The 15,820-nt window shown below is 43.3% G+C and overlaps 1 protein-coding gene across 1 annotated transcript in view; it reads left to right on the plus strand.

The window, feature by feature from the left end:
• Positions 1–15,820, plus strand: part of LOC126185113 (epoxide hydrolase 4-like) — a 108,244-nt gene that overhangs the window by 85,811 nt on the left and 6,613 nt on the right. Inside the window, exon 5 of the mRNA XM_049927923.1 lies at positions 9,640–9,891. Within this exon, the coding sequence (XP_049783880.1) occupies positions 9,640–9,891 (252 nt within the window). The remainder of the gene's footprint in view (positions 1–9,639; positions 9,892–15,820) is intronic.

The following is a 15,820-nucleotide window of genomic DNA, read 5'->3' on the forward strand; positions in this document are numbered from 1 at the left end:
CCTTTCTTCAGCATTGGACTCCACAGACCGGCAGCACAAGTAAGCCGATGCTTTTGTGGACCCCATGGAGCAGGATCCTCCTGCTTTTGTGCCCTGTAGCAGTGACTCTTCACAGGCTGGCAACCAGTAGCCGCCGAGGTGACACCCCCACATCTCTTCCTCATCATGACTCTCCTCCAATGGAACATTCGCAGCCCTTGGTCCTGCAAAGAGGATTTATGGCTGCTTTTAGCGTTGCAGCATCTCTGTGTACTCTGGCTTCAGGAAACGAAATTGCACCCCCATGACCACTTTGAGCTTTCACATTTCTTCCTAGTTAGTTTTGACCTTCCCCCTGAGGTCGGCATTCCATCTCATGGGGTACCAGGTTGCTCATACGGGATGACATTCATAGTCAACCCATCTCCCTGACTACCCATCTTCAAGCTATTGCAGTTCACCTTTTCCTTCCCCACCTGACTTTTCCCTGTGTACCAATTATGTCCCTCTGTCATTCGATGTCACCAGGGCAGACTTCCTTCAGCTTATTGGGCAGCTACCTCCCCCATTTCTGCTACTCGATGACTTTAATGCATGTCGTCCCCTTTGTGGTTCTCCCAGAACCTGTCAGAGAGGTACCCTCTTGGCTGATCTCCTTAATCATCTCAACCTCTTTCCCCCAGGGTATCCACAACTTGTTTAGTGGACACGTGCGTGGCGAGCATGGGACCCCAAGCTAGTGCAGCTCTGTTCCCTTTCTGGGCTGCATCCCTTCCTTTTCCACATCCCTCCCCATTGCTGATCCTTACCACCCCTCCCCCTACCCCTCCCCTTCCCTTCCCCTTCTCCATCTGTTCGGGAATGTGTTTTGTGCCTACGTCTGGAGACAGACACTTAAGACTGTAAGAGGTAGTTTCTCTTCTTTGCTTTTTATGCTGGAAAGTCTCTGTCCTCCCTTTGTTCTTCTGTTTTCCTTGCCTCTTCTCTTTACCCTCTTCTCTTCTGTGACGTTTGAGTCCTCTTCTTTCCTTTCCTTTGTTCCTCCCTTTCTCTTTCCTTCCAGTGCGTCTCTGAAGGCTGACCCATGCGTTCCCATGCATAGCTGGTGACAGGGTAATGCATAATTCCCTGCCATGGGTAGACAGGTAGGACATGTACGTTTCCGCTGGTAAAGGCCAGGCCCAGGGAGGGGTGATTACACGAGCTGGACCTTCCGAATGTGCTGATTGAGCCCTCTGTCCATTTCTCAGGAGGTGTGACCTGGGTTGTGGACAATCACATAAGGCGGGAGTGCCCTCAGAGAGGGCCCCCATGAGGAAGGAGTGGGCCATCGTTCGGAGATGCCGGTAATCATGGGGATATTTACACACTCGTTACCTCTGCGTCTACAACTTATACCCACAAGAGAAAGCTAGAGGAGTCTCGGCCACAGACAATTCTTCCATCAGTTCCAAAGTTCCAAGTTTGTTTCTTGGTCTGACGGTCAAGACTTCTCCACAGTCAGCCCTTTCATTATTCCGAATGGTGTCAATGCAGTTGCAGGTCCTGTAAAGTCTTGTTCCCGATTATGAAATGGCAACTAGTTGTTAGAAACAGTCTGTGCCCTCCAGGCATAAAAATTGCTGCAAACTATGCTGCTACACACCTTCCCTGTCTGGGTGGAAGCACACCATAATTTAAATTCATCACGCGGGGTGGTTTACACATGCTCACTCAATGGATTGTCCAATGAGGACATTCAAAATTACCTGTCTGACAAGGGCGTAACGGCTGTACATAGTCATGAAAAGGGTTGACAAGAATTTGGTACTGACCCGTACTCTCTTCTTGACATTTGACAGAGTTCAACTTCCATCGAACATGAAAGCGGGCTATGAGATATTTTCAGTTCGTCTTTACATCCCCAACCCTACGCGTTATCGGTGTCAGCGTTTTAATTATACCAGCCAGTAGTGTTCCAATACTGCCAAACGCGTTACATGTGGCAGGGATGCCCATGAGGGTGATTGTCCACCTCCATCCCCTCGTTGCATCAACTGTATGGGCGACCACGCTGCTTCATCTCGAGATTGCCCTATTATCAAAGATGAACAAATTATTCAGAAAATCCGAGTGAAGGAAAAGGTTTCTACATTTGCTGCTCATAAGTTATTCGCCAGTAGAAAGCCCACTGTGCTTCCAGTGGGTAAATATAGCACTGTCCTTGCATCTCCTCGCCCTAATAACGAGGTAGCCACACAACTTGTGATCTCACCTTTAGCACCATGGTCATCAGATTGACCAGCCCAGAGATTGCCTGATCAAACTCCTCACTATCACCTGCTCATTCTAAGGCTCACCCCTCATCGGCTCCTGCTAAATCACGGGTCCCAAAATTGGACACCCGGACTTCCAAAAAAGAGCCTACTCTTGAAGATTTTTTACCTACCCTGACCTCACAACCATAGATTCCTCTCTCATCTCAATGTCCTGCCTCCAAGAAGGCTCATACGAAACAAAGTTCCTCTCCTTCTCCGCCACGGCGTGTTTCCTCTGCAGCGACACCCAGCGGTAGCTGGGCTCGACCATCTTCCGTGTCATCAAGTCGCACTGCTGACAGCTGATCACTGGCGGCAGGAGCTGCCCCCGAATGACCTGTTGATGAGGATATTCTGCCTTTGGCTGAATGCTGTTCTACACCTTCGGCCACTGGCTCTCAGCAGTTTTTGAGTTGACGGCAACCACGATGAGGTTTTCCCTTTTCTGTTTGCCCTATGTCAATTATCCATTGGAATATCTGCGGAATTCACTCCAATCGGGATGAATTTTCGATCCTCTTATGATCCTACTCCCCGTTTGTCTTCTGTCTTCAGGAAACAAAGCACATCCCCATGATCGCTTTGTCTTCCCTCATTTCCAATCAGTCCAGTTTGATCTCCCCTCTGTTGATGGCACTCCGGCACTTCTCCATGATACTGTCTATTATCACCAAATCCCCTTAAACAGTTCCTTCCACCTGTCACTGTCCACCTTTTTGGATACACATGAGCTGATCTCCATCTCCTTGGTCAGCTTTAACCCCCGCCCCCCATGTGCTAGTTGGGGGACTTCAGTGTCCACCACCAGCTTTGGGGTCTCCATGTCCTTGTCCGCAAGGCTCGCTATTGATTGACCTCTTCCACCAAGCGGATCTTGTTTGCCTCAACACTGGGAACCTACAGTTTTTTCTGCCTCCACATCAGACTTATCTGATTTGGACCTTTCGGTCAGTACCGTTCAGCTAGCTCGGAGCTTTGAATGGTTGGCTCTTGCTGATACACACTAGAGTGACCATTTTCCATGTGTCCTTAGATTACAGCCACAACTGCCATCTATGCGCCCAAGACGCTGGAAGTTTTCCCAAACCTATTGGACACTTTTCTCCTCTCTAGCGACATTGGATGACTGTCAATTTCCTAGCGTCGACGATCAGATCGCTCCTGTTGGGTAAGTTTCTCTTGCAGCTGCATAACATTCGTCGTACCTCCCCAGTGCCCCCACCCCCCCCTCCCCACCCTGCCAGTTCCTTGGTGGAACGATACATGCTGTGATGCAGTACGTGAGTGGAGATGTGGTCTTTGTGTTTTCTGCCACCATTCTACGTTGGCCAACTGTGTCTCCTATAAGCAGTTACATGCGCGATGCCATCGCATCATCCGCGATAGCACAAAGGCAAGCTGGGACTACTTTACCAGCTCATTTAACACCTTCACTCCCTTCTCTGTAGTTCGGAGTCGCATTCGACGGTTATCCGGCACATCTAGTTTCTCCCCAATCTCTGGGCTAACCATCACGCATCATGCCTTAGTGGACCCAGTCGCAATGTCTAACTCATTGGGTCTACACTTAGCTGAGATTTCGAGCTCTTCAAATTACACGCCAGCCGTTCTCCTGAAGAAACGAGCAGCAGAAATGTGACCTCTTGCTTTCTCCTCTCGAAATAGCAAAAGCTATAATACTGTGTTCTCTCTGTGGGAACTCCAACATGTGCTATCTTCCTCTCGCTCTTCCACCCTAGGACTGGGTGGCATCCATGTCCAAATGTTGCTGCATTTATCGTACTGTAGTCTGCATTACTTCCATTGCCTTTATAATCGAATTTGGACCGACAGTACTTTTCCCAGAAGATGGCGGGAAGCTATCGTCATTCCTGTCCCAAAACCTGGAAACGACAAACATCTCCCCTCTAGCTATCGCCCCATATCTCTCACGAGTAGTGTATGTAAGGTACTCTCTCCTGTAATTTCTCCCAAGAAAATGGGTTGCCACAGGGCTCTGTGCCAAGTGTTGTACTGCCGTAAACCCAATTATGGATTGTCTCCTCCCCGATGTCTCGGGGCTCCCTCTTTGTCGAAGATTTTGCCATCTACTACAGCCCTCAACGGACCATCTTCTTGAATGTCGTCTTCAAGGATGTCTCGATTGCTTCCACTCGTGGAGCGTCGAAACTGGCTTCTGCTTTTCTGCCAGTAAGGCCGTATGTGTAAAGTTTTGGCATTGTACGGAGTTTCCTCCGCCTACCCTATATCTAGGCATGTCGACCTTCTGTTTGCGGACGTCACCAAATTCTGGGGCCTTATGTTTGACAGAAAACTGTGCTGGTCTTCCCACATTTCATATCTTTCAGCTTGCTGTCTGTGATCCATCAACACCTTCAGTGTTCTGAGTGGTACCTCTTGGGGAGTGGACCGAATGGTCCTCCTCCGTCTATATTGCACCTTAGTGTGCTCGAAATTAGACTGTGGAGGCATAGTTCACTCCTCTGCATGGCCATCTATTCTTCGGCATCTCGACTCTGTCCACCACTGTGGATTGCGTTTAGTGTCTGGAACTTTTTACACCAGCCACGTGGAGAGCCTGTATGCTGAGACTGCTGAACTTCTGCTGTCCAATTGGTGAGCTGTCCTACTGAGCCATTACTCTAGTTATCTGTATTCCATGCCTGCCCATCCGACCCATGCCCTTTTTTTTTTTGACACCTCCTTGAATAGGGTATGCAGGCAGATCTTCCTCTCTCCTACCAACAGGAGTCTGCTTCTGTCAACTGCTGTGTTCTTTTTCCTTCCACTTTCCTAAAACTTTCTTGACAAATGGTGGTATGGTGCCTTGGTTTCGTCCCCGCATCTGCCTGCTCTGTGACCTTTGTCAGCTTCCCAATGATAGTAACCCCCCTATAGTTTACATAGGGTATTTGCTGCTCTAAATGGAGAATGCCACATTTATTTACACTGATGGCTTAAAAACCACATTTGGTATTGGGTGTGCCTATATTGTTGGTGACACCCGTAATAGATTTCGGCTTCCCAACCAGTGTTTGGTTTTTACTGTGGAGATTTACACTGTTCCCCAAGCTGTCCAGTACATCTGTCACTAAAAGCAGCTATAGTATATCATATGCTCAGATTCGCTCAGCTCTCTCCTCAACCTCCAAACTCTTTATCCCACCCATCCTCTGGATTCAGGACTGCTTCCACTTGCTCCAATTGGGGGACGTCTCTGTGGCATGCCTCTGGATCTCAGGGCACGTTGGAATCCGCGAAATGAGGCAGTCAATATAGCGGCCAAGGCTGCAGTCTCTCTTTTTCAGCCCGCTGTTTGTGTGGTTCCCTTAACCGATCTACAGAGCGTTTTATGTCGTCCTGTTGATCTTTTATGGCATACACATTGGCCTACGCTTCCTGATGATAAATTACGGGATGTAAAACCTCTACCCTGTGCTTGGACCTCTTCCTCCCGGCCTCGCTGTTGGGAGGAGGTAATTTTAACAGGACTCCAGATAGGGCACTGTCTTTCTAGCCACTGATATCTTTCAAGTGGCGATCCTCCCCCGCTTTGTTCCCACTGCTCTCAACCATGGACAGTGAGACACCTTTTACTTCAGTGCCCCTATTTTAATCTACTATGCACCTGCTTACAGCTGTCGCCTGATATGTCTTCCCTTTTAGCAGATGACAAGTGCTGAGCTGATCACCCTTGAGTTTGTGTCAGTGAGATATCGGTCATTTAGCCCCCCCCCCCCCCTCCAGTAGTAGTTTTCTAAGTTTTCCTTCCATTTCTAAATTGCGTCCTTTTTGAGTTTTGCTCCCATTGCTGCTGAATTAACATTCAGTTTTTTACCCTTCCCTAAGCCACAGAATGGGCACTTAAGACTGTAGCAGTTCTGTGCCCTAAAACCATGGAAAAAAAACCTCAACATCTTCTGCCTTAACACTAGAGCACCCACATTCCTTTCAAGCTCCTTGCATACCTATTCCTATTCGGAACGATCCTTCTGCACTGTCTGGTTTGCCCATTGTCTTGATTGGTCCATTCTTTCAGATGCCAGCTCGAGCGACCATTTTCCATGTGCTATGTTTGCTGACTCCTATCCCACCCGCATGCACACCCAAACGGCAGCTTACTAAGGCTGACTCATGGCTTTACTCCTCCATGGTGACCTTTGAAGAAAAAGATTTCCCCAGTTGTGAGGATTAGGTGGAATATCTCACAAACGTTATCCTTACTGGTGCAGAACGTTCCATTTCTTGCGCGTCCTATTTACCATGCTTTGTCCCAGTTCCTTTGTGGACTGAGGCACGCTGCGATGCAATTCGTGTACAGGGACGTGCTCTCCGTGTTTTTAACCGTCATCCTACGACGGCAATTTGCATTCATTATAAACAGATGCCTGCAAAGTGTCATTGCATTCTTCAGGATAGCAAACAAGCTAGCTGGATTTCATTCACCAGTTCTTTTAACAGTTCCACCTCTTCATCTGTCATGTGGGCCAACATCCAAGAGCTCTCTGGGACCAAGATCCATTCCCCAATTTCCAGCAAATGATGTTATTGTGGACCCTATTGCTATCTCCAACACCTTGGGCCATCATTTTGTGAAAGTTTCGAGCTCTTCCCACTGTTCCCATGCCCCTTCCCTCATCGGAAACCAGCTGGGGCGGCTTGGCCAAAACCCTTCTTATCTCAGAATCGTGAGTGCTACAATGCCGTCTTTACTATGAGCGAATTAGATCATGCTCTCAGTTCATTCCGATCCTCTGCACCAGGGCTAGACACTGTCAACATTCAGATGTTGTAGCAGCTTTCTCTTGCAGGCAAGCACTTTCTGCATAACGTGTACAACCGCATCTGGGCAGAGGGCACATTTCCTGGATGCTGGCATGAAGCCACCATCATACTCACACCAAACCTGTAAGGACAAAATTCTTCTTTCTACCTACCACCCCATCTCTCTCACCAGTTGCATTTGCAAGGTGATGGTATGTATGATTCATGCCCGGCTGGTATGGTGGCTTGAGTCTCACAATTTATTAACAAAGGCCTAAGACATCTGCTGGAGAACTGGCATCCTCCATACTCTACATGTGGGGCCGCCTGACCTGTTTTCATCAGGAATTTTTGGAAGACTGAGTTTTCAAGCTGTGTGAGGGTTCTGCCTTGTTGGACACCTTTATCCAGGAAAACGGTGTGCCTCAGGGTTCCATCCTGAGCGTCATCCTCTTTGCTATCGTCATTAACCCTATAATGGCTTGTCTCCTGCCGGGCATCTCTGGCTCCCTTTTTGTTGACACTTTTGTCATCTATTGCAGTTCTCCACAGACCTGTCTCACTGAGTGTCGTCTTCAGCGATGTCTTGATCATCTTTACTCGTGGAGCATCACAGTGGCTTTCGTTTTTCCACTGACAAACTGTCTGTATGAATTTATGGAGGCACAAATGGTTTCTCCCACCATCTTTACATCGTGGGCCTGTTGCCCTTCCATTCATTGAAACTATGAAATTCCTGGGCCTCATGAATGATAGGAAACACTCTTGGTTCTCCCATGTGTCTTATCTGGCAGTCCGATGTACGCGGTTCCTCAGTGTCCTACGTGCCCTCAATGGTACTTCCTGGGGTGACGATTGAACCACCCTTCTCTGTTTGGATCAGTCCCTTGTTTGTTCGAAACTTGACCATGTGTGCTTTGTTTATGCATCTGCATGTCCATCCCTCTTATGCAATCTCAACACTATCAACCATCGTGACATCTGTTTGGCCACTGGCGCCTTTTACACTAGTCTGGTTGAGAGTCTGTATGCTGAAGCTGCTGAACTACCACTGTCCTACCGCCATGACTTTCTCCTTAGCAGGTACGCATGCCATCTGCCGTGGGTATGGGGTGCATCCCTCTTCTGTTACCTCCTGTAGTCCGCTTTCGGCACTTGATACGGCAGCTTAACTTAAGACTACCTGCAACTTTCCTGGTGGGTGTGAACCCTTCACCAACTTGGCTTCATGAAGTGGCCCAAGTTAACCGTGGCCTTCACTAGCTTCCTAAAGACACTAGTCCAGCCTCTTTCTATTGCCTTCAGTTTCATGACCTTTGCATGGAACTTCACGGTAGTACATTTGTGTACGCTGATGGCTCTTGGACTGCCCATGGGGTCAGGTGTGCCTTCATCATTGGCACCTGTCTCTTTCGATATCACCTTCTGGCACAGTGCTCAGTGATTACAACCAAGCTCTTCGCCCTGTATCAGGCCACGGAGTACATCTGGCAACACAGTCTTTTCAATTGTTACCTCTACTCAGGCTCTCTCAGTGCCCTTCAAAGTCTATGTGCGATGTACGCCGCCCAACCGTTAGTGCAATGGGTCCAGGAAAACTGTCACTTGCTCACTCTTGGTGGAGCCACTGTGATGTTTGTGGGTTCCTGGTCATCCTCCAGCAGCAGCAGGACTAGGGAATTACTGTCCCTTGTGTAGGCTGTTATTAACACCCCGAGAAAAATGGCTGTGTCTGAAGTGCTACCATGGCTGGGAAGCATGGGGCACTGATGAATGTCATCACATCGTGTTAAGTAAGGTGGTAACCTGGTGAGAGGTTCCATTCTTCCAATGTTTTGGAGGCACACAGTGATGTTGCTCCTAGCATCATGGTGTGGGGAGCCAGGGGTATAACTTCAGATCATGACTGACTGGTAGTGATTGAGGGAACTGTGAGAGCACAGCGGTACATCAAGGACTTCCTACGTCCTCGGGTGTCAATTCTCATGTGACAGTGTTGTGCCATTTTTCAACAGGACACAGATTATCCACAATCGGCATGTGTATCTATGAACTGTCTGTATGGTGAGATACATTGTGGCCAGCGACAGTTTGCCCATCTGCCCCCAACAGAAAATGTATGGGATTTGTTCAAATGTCAACTTGGTCCCAGTGCCATTATCCAGAATATAAGGATTATCCAGAATATAAAGGACCAGTTAAAACAGTTGTGGGCCAGCTTGCCCCGGGAGAAGATAAAACTTCTTTATGACACCATTCCAAACTGAATCGTGCAGGCATCAGGGACAGAGGTGGTGTAACATCATACTGCTAAATGGGCTGAAACTATCAAGTTTGTTTTGTAAATTCGACTCATAACTGTAATTAGTGAAATAACATCACATATCCTCTCAGCCCCAGAAGTTTGATTTCATTTCATCTTCTCCTTCTGAGAGCTTCACTTTTTTGTCAGGCATTGTATATAAGCACATATAATTTTATGAAGGAAAAGATGCGCATCATTCAGTACTTGGTTTAGAATTTAAAATAGCATATACAGCATGTTCGTATTTACTGTTGGTATGTAAATACTGTAAGCTTTCACCATTTCATCTTTCAGAGGATTGGACTGGAGCCATCAACTATTTCAGAAACCTGCCTTTTCAAAGAATAAGTCCTGTCTGTGAACCAGTGAAGGCACCGTGCATGTTCATTACTGGCAATCAGGATCCGTGTCTCACTCTGGAAAGTATTGTCACATCAACAGAGTTCACAGAAAAATTCCTTGTAAAAATTGTAAATGGAACTGGACACTATCCTCATCAAGAGAAGCCTGAAGTGGTCAACAAAATGATAATTTCATTTCTTAATGGTAAATTTAATTATTAGTCCAAATTATGTTAAACATGTTGCACTCCATTATTTTTAATTTGGTATTGAGTACATCTCTCTTCCAGTAGGAAACTAACATTTAACAAATATGTCCTCTGTAACTATGAACTAACCATCTTAATTAACTGCTTATCACAACCCTATAAATTTCATACTTTCAGCTTGTGAGCTAATGTCTCAAAGATGTTTAGGCTCACATGCGGTTCCTCTTTGTCGAAATGTATTGGCTCAAACTCTTCTAGGGGTTGAACCGCACGTGTTGCATTACACGCCCTAACTTAGACCCTTGTGACCCTTTGGTTAATTGTCTGGCTGATGGCAAATTTGAGAAATTGTATGAAACATAAAACATTAATATAACATACGACGACAATAATAATAATAATAATAATAATAATAATAATAAACCCCGTGGAGGCCCAGGAAAAGACTAGGCCTCTGGTATGTTCTGCCAATCGTAAAAGGCGACGAAAAGATCAAACCACTAAAGACAGAGGATGAAATGGTCAGATGAAGTTAACTGACACCTCATGTTCTGTTATTTCCAAGCAACAAACTTAGGAACCAACACAATTGGATACATCACAAGTATACACAACATTTATTACCAGATACCCAGAATTAAAATTTTTAACAGAACGACGACTGGCTGATCAGATCCGCGTAATAATCAAAAATAACAGGATACCCCAGTCAGAATTAGAAAACATCAAACAACAAGTACAACAAATACTGGAAAAAAATAATGTGCAATCAGAAGAAGAAAAAGAAGAAGAAGAAAATAAAGTAATGGACTCAAACATTCCAGAGCAAACAAACAAAGAACAACACGCATCAATTAAACAATCGGAGGAAAACGAAATCTTGAGACAGCCACCAGAACAAGCACAAATAGAACACGGAAGTGACACATGTTAGATAGAGAAGAAAAATTTCAGCTGACAAGGCCGGCCGAAGTGGCCGTGCGGTTAAAGGCGCTGCAGTCTGGAACCACAAGACCGCTACGGTCGCAGGTTCGAATCCTGCCTCGGGCATGGATGTTTGTGATGTCCTTAGGTTAGTTAGGTTTAACTAGTTCTAAGTTCTAGGGGACTAATGACCTGAGCAGTTGAGTCCCATAGTGCTCAGAGCCATTTGAACCACTTTTTCAGCTGATATATATAGAATACAAAGACACAAATACAGACATAAGACCATTCTTGCATAGACCACCAAATAACCCACAAGTAACAACAACAACAACTACTACTACTACTACTACTACTACTACTACTACTACTAACAACACGATCATGCACAACAAAATAAATGAAAATACAACTATGGAAGAGTTACAACTACTGGTTTATATAGGAGCAATCACTACACTAAATATACACACTAGGCAGAGATCAGAACAAACCAACACCCAGAAGAAACCCACAAAACCAGCATGGCAACACAGGCTACTGATCAGAGTAGAAAAACTCCGAAAAGACATCGGACAGCTAACACAATTCATAAGAAATCAAATGAAGCAGAAATTGCAAGTATTGGCCAAATGACTTAGCAGATACAAAAAAAGTGAAAATAGAAGGAAACAAAACCAAACATTAAACACAAACCAAAAGAAATTTTACCAGACAGTAGATAACACACACATTAAAATAGACAATCCACCAAACATGACAGACATGGAACGCTTCTGGAGCAACATATGGTCAATCCCAGTAAAACATAACAGACATGCATGGTGCATACAAGCAGAAACATACACGTACAAGATGATACCACAAATGCCTGAAGGGATAATTTTGCAACATGAAGTCACCCGAGCAATTATTTCTACGCACAATTGGAAAGCCCCTGGAAAAGATACAATAGCAAATTTCTGGCTAAAGAAGTTCACCTCAACACATTCACATCTAACTAAATTATTTAACAGTTACATTGCAGACCCATACACATTCCCTGATACACTTGCACATGGAATAACCTATCTGAAACCTAAAGATCAAGCAGACACAGCAAACCCAGCTAAATATTGCCCCACAACATGCCTACCAACAATATACAAAATATTAACTTCAGTCATTACACAGAAATTAATGACACATACAGCGCACAACAAAATTATAAATGAAGAACAAAAAGGCTGCTGCAAAGGAGCACGATGATGTAAAGAGCAACTGATAATAGATGCAGAGGTGACATATCAAGCTAAAACTAAACAAAGGTCGCTGCACTACACATACATTGATTACCAAAAAGCTTTTGATAGTGTACCCCACTCATGGTTACTACAAATATTGGAAATATACGAAGTAGATCCTAAATTGATACAGTTCCTAAACATAGTAATGAAAAATTGGAAAACCACACTTAATATCCAAACAAATTCAGATATCACATCACAGCCAATACAGATTAAGTGTGGAATATACTAAGGAGACTCATTAAGTTCTTTCTGGTTCTGCCTTGCTCTGAACCCACTATCCAACATGCTAAATAATACAAATTATGGATACAATATTACTGGAACATACCCACACAAAATCACACATTTGCTATACATGGATGATCTAAAACTACTGGCAGCAACAAATCAACTACTCAACCAATTACTAAAGATAACAGAAGTATTCAGCAATGATATGAATATGGCTTTTGGAACAGACAAATGTAAGAAAAATAGCATAGTCAAGTGATACACACCAAACAAGAAGATTACATATTGGATAACTGCAGCGACTGCATAGAAGTGATGGAAAAAAAAGATTCCTACAAATATCTAGGATACAGACAAAAAATAGGAATAGGTAATACAAATATTAAAAGAACAAATAAAAGAAAAATATAGACAAAGACTAACAGAAATACTGAAAACAGAATTGACAGCAAGAAACAAGACAAAAGCTATAAATACTTATGCTATACCAGTATTGACCTACTCATTTGGAGTAGTGAAATAGAGTGACACAGACCTAGAAGCACTCAATACACTGACACGATCACAATGCCACAAATATAGAATACATCACATACATTCAGCAACAGAAAGATTCACATTAAGCAGAAAGGAAGGTGGAATGGGATTTATAGATATAAAAAACCTACATTATGGACAGGTAGACAATTTAAGAAAATTCTTTCTAGAAGGAGCAGAAACTAGCAAAATACACAAAGCAATCGCTCATATAAATACATCAGCTACACCATTGCAATTTCATAACCACTTCTACAACCCTTTAGATCACATAACATCAACAGATACAAAGAAAGTAAATTGGAAAAAGAAAACACTACATGGCAAGCACCCGTATCATCTAACACAGCCACACATAGATCAAGACGCATCCAACACATGGCTAAGAAAAGGCAATATATACAGTGAGACGGAAGGATTCATGATTGCAATACAGGATCAAACAATAAACACCAGATATTACAGCAAGCATACTATTAAAGATCCCAATACCACAACAGATAAATGCAGACTTTGCAAACAACAAATAGAAACAGTAGATCACATCACAAGCGGATGTACAATACTAGCAAATACAGAATACCCCAGAAGACATGACAATGTAGCAAAAATAATACATCATCAACTTGCCATACAACATAAACTAATAAAACAACACATTCCCACATACAAGTACACACCACAAAATGTACTGGAGAATGATGAATACAAATTATACTGGAACAGAACGATTATAACAGATAAAACAACACCACATAATAAACCTGATATCATACGCACCAATAAAAAGAAGAAATTAACACAACTAATTGAAATATCCATACCCAACACAACAAATATACAGAAGAAAACAGGAGAAAAAATTGAAAAATACATCCAATTGGCTGAGGAAGTCAAGGACATGTGGCATCAGGATAAAGTTGACATTATACCAATTATATCATCTACAGGAGTCATACCACGCAATATCCACCAGTACATCAATGCAGTACAGCTACATCCAAACATATATATACAACTACAAAAATCTGTAATTATTGATACATGTTCAATGACCCGAAAGTTCCTAAATGCAGTATAACATATACCATACAGTTAAAAGGAAGTCACGCTTGATCAAGGTCCGCGTCACTGTCCATTTTTGACCAGACATAACGTCTGAGAATAGAAAGAAATAATAATAATAACATATCGGGAGCTAAATTAACGACCCATAAATTATGTAGACCACAGAGTTGTGATTTGGTTAGAATAATGTTTATTCAGAAAGCAAACTGGTAGTGAAAGTGATTATATATAGAATTACTATTACACTCGAATGAATATCCATTTGACGCAGTTCGATCATTCAGTCTCCTTGCGAATTAAACGTCCATACACCACCTTGTTAACTACATGAAAAGTTAGTTTACACCAGGCATGTGGCTGCTCACCACTCAGAAAATTTCGTGTTTTGTGGTATCGCAGAACTTTAGTCTCTAAGTTGTTTCACTTCCTAGCTACCTAAAGACCGACCGTCTGCTTTCACATCTCCACCACCACTGTCACTCTGCCCGTCCCTGTCCGTGTTTCCTGCACGCCGAATACCCTCGCTCAACTGACTAGTGTAGTTACCTTTCCCTAAACTGTCCACCTGTTTGGCTACAGCTTATCCTACATATTTTACATTTTAACATATTTAAATAATCAAAACTTGATCACTTTCACGTTCTAAATAAAGTAGCAATAATATGTATTACATAATAAATGTTAAATTCTTTTAAATGAAACCAATACAGTTTCGTTCTTAACTTTGAATGTCATGGCCAGTAGCCTTGCACCAATGTGCTTTCTGATAGATAGATAGATAGATAAAGAACAAAAGTAACTTAATGTACTAAACTTTACAACAGATATTCTATTACCTAATAATTCAATAAGTTGTCGTGCTGTCATCGTTCAATGTGTTTTGTGTGGAGGAAATGATGATCTGATGCTTAACTGAAAATACTGGTAATTTAAGTTTACTGTATCTTTAAACAAATAAAGTTACCGAGTTGATATTTACAACATTTGTCATTTTAATGATGCGCTTCTATATGAAATGTCAATCGTTAAGATTGACCAAAGCATTCAGATTTTAGCATTCAGGTCTTTGTTACTAAACTTAATTTCATTTTAACAGCAGATACTAAACTATTATAGATATGATCCCATATTCAAGTTTTATTGGGATCACCATGAAAATTTATTAAGGATGGTAGATTAAAATTGCTGTGGCTTCATTCCCTGAATTACTACAAAATTAAATAGTTTTCATAAATGTTTCCCTTTATGGCCGATCTTAGGTCTGGCATATTTAACACTGCCACATCTCCCTGGCCACAAACAGCTTCTACAGGGTTTCCCTATGACGTAGGTTCTTGTCTGTCTCACTCGCACACTACAGCACTTACGCCTCATTCAGCACAATAAACGCCTGTGAATTTCCCCATCTTGTAACGAAGCTGCGCTCTTTGTGGCACACAGTCTTGGACGACAGGGTTCATTTCTCAATTCCTGAAGGCTAGCTCTTTCGGCCATATACTTAAATGAGAGCGAAATGCTCATTAACTCACAAGCTGCAAAATGATAAACTACATCATGGTACTCCTAAAATGTTTGTATGTCTTGTATGTCCTTTCACTGTATGATTAACTGTTGAAACTAATGAACTTGGATCAGCTGTAGAGGTAGCAACTGTATCAGATGAAGCACATTATAGTGTATATTAGGATTCAAATGATGAACTTGCTTAGCTTTTTCTTTTGCCTGGACATAAAGGCCTGACTCATAAAAGCCTAGATCAAACAGTCTCCCATAATATAGGAGCAGCTGAGGTGAATAACTCAAACAGCTGCTTGAAGATTACATGAAGATTACCGGATGATCATGGCAGGATCTACAGTGTGTACAGTATTTTAAA

Source organism: Schistocerca cancellata, chromosome 4 (genome assembly GCF_023864275.1).
Source record: "Schistocerca cancellata isolate TAMUIC-IGC-003103 chromosome 4, iqSchCanc2.1, whole genome shotgun sequence".
Lineage (NCBI taxonomy): Eukaryota > Metazoa > Arthropoda > Insecta > Orthoptera > Acrididae > Schistocerca > Schistocerca cancellata.